We start from the raw sequence: 915 nt of genomic DNA, 5'->3' as shown, positions 1-915 counted from the left end.
TCCGCCCGCCTCACGGTGCTGGGATTACAGGTGTGAGCCACTGCGCCTGGCCGGCTGGCACTATCTTTTAAAAACTTACGACCCCCGCCACCTCCCACTTCACTGCCTGAAATTCTACCCCTTACATTGGGGGTATCTGACCCCACACAGAGGAGGAGCTTACACTGGGCCAGGCGGGCAATCCGGGTGTCCAGGGTTCGAGGCAGGCGGCGCAGTGGGACCAGCGCGGGTCCGAGGCGGTGGCTGAGAAGCAGGCCCTCTCGACACATCCAGATGGACAGCACGGAGCTGCAGAGCACTGAGGCCAAGGCTGCCGCCTTCCAGCGCTGCATCCTCAGCCTGCGGGCACAGGATGGTCCGCCACACGCCCCCTGTCTGTCCCTCCAGCAACGAACAGGCGCAGGGCGCTGGGCCAGGACTCAGTGTGGGGCCTTTGACTTTGAACAACGCCTGCCAAATGGTCGATAATCACATGGGAATGGTCCCTCAAGGAACCATTGAACAAGGAAGGGGTTGGGCTCCGTGCCAGGAGTCACAGGGAACCACCCCCATCTGGGGGTCCCGGAGTGCCTTCCTGAGGAGCCGATGACAGGGTCCAGACTTGAACAAAGGTAGGAGTTGACCAGGCAGAGAAGAATGACATCACAGGCAGGGGACACAGCCAGTGCAAAGGCCCCGAGTCTGGACTGAGCGTGGCGTATCCCAGGAACAGCGAGGAGGCCGGAGAGACTGCAGCTGAGGAGCCAGGGGGAAGAGTGAAAGGAGGACAGGTCATTCCCGGCAGGTGGCACTGTAGGACAAGGGCGCGGGGAGGGTGGTGGTTAGGATCGTCTGGAGGCAGGAATCCGGGGCTGACACTGTTCCCTACACGCTGGTGTCCTCCATTGACTCTGCCCCTCTCTGAGCCTGTTTCCC

General features: G+C 61.9%; 1 protein-coding gene across 1 annotated transcript in view; it reads right to left on the bottom strand.

The window, feature by feature from the left end:
* NRTN (neurturin) overlaps window positions 1–701 on the bottom strand; it is a 6,470-nt gene extending 5,769 nt beyond the window's left edge. The window contains exon 1 of the mRNA XM_011967478.1: window positions 164–701. Within this exon, the coding sequence (XP_011822868.1) occupies window positions 164–332 (169 nt within the window). The 5' untranslated portion in view covers window positions 333–701. The remainder of the gene's footprint in view (window positions 1–163) is intronic.
* Between the last annotated feature and the right edge of the window lie 214 nt (window positions 702–915).

The sequence above is a fragment of the Mandrillus leucophaeus genome, unplaced genomic scaffold (genome assembly GCF_000951045.1).
Source record: "Mandrillus leucophaeus isolate KB7577 unplaced genomic scaffold, Mleu.le_1.0 Scaffold8, whole genome shotgun sequence".
Lineage (NCBI taxonomy): Eukaryota > Metazoa > Chordata > Mammalia > Primates > Cercopithecidae > Mandrillus > Mandrillus leucophaeus.
Note: the sequence above shows the minus strand (reverse complement) of the source record. Positions and strands in the feature narration are given on the sequence as shown.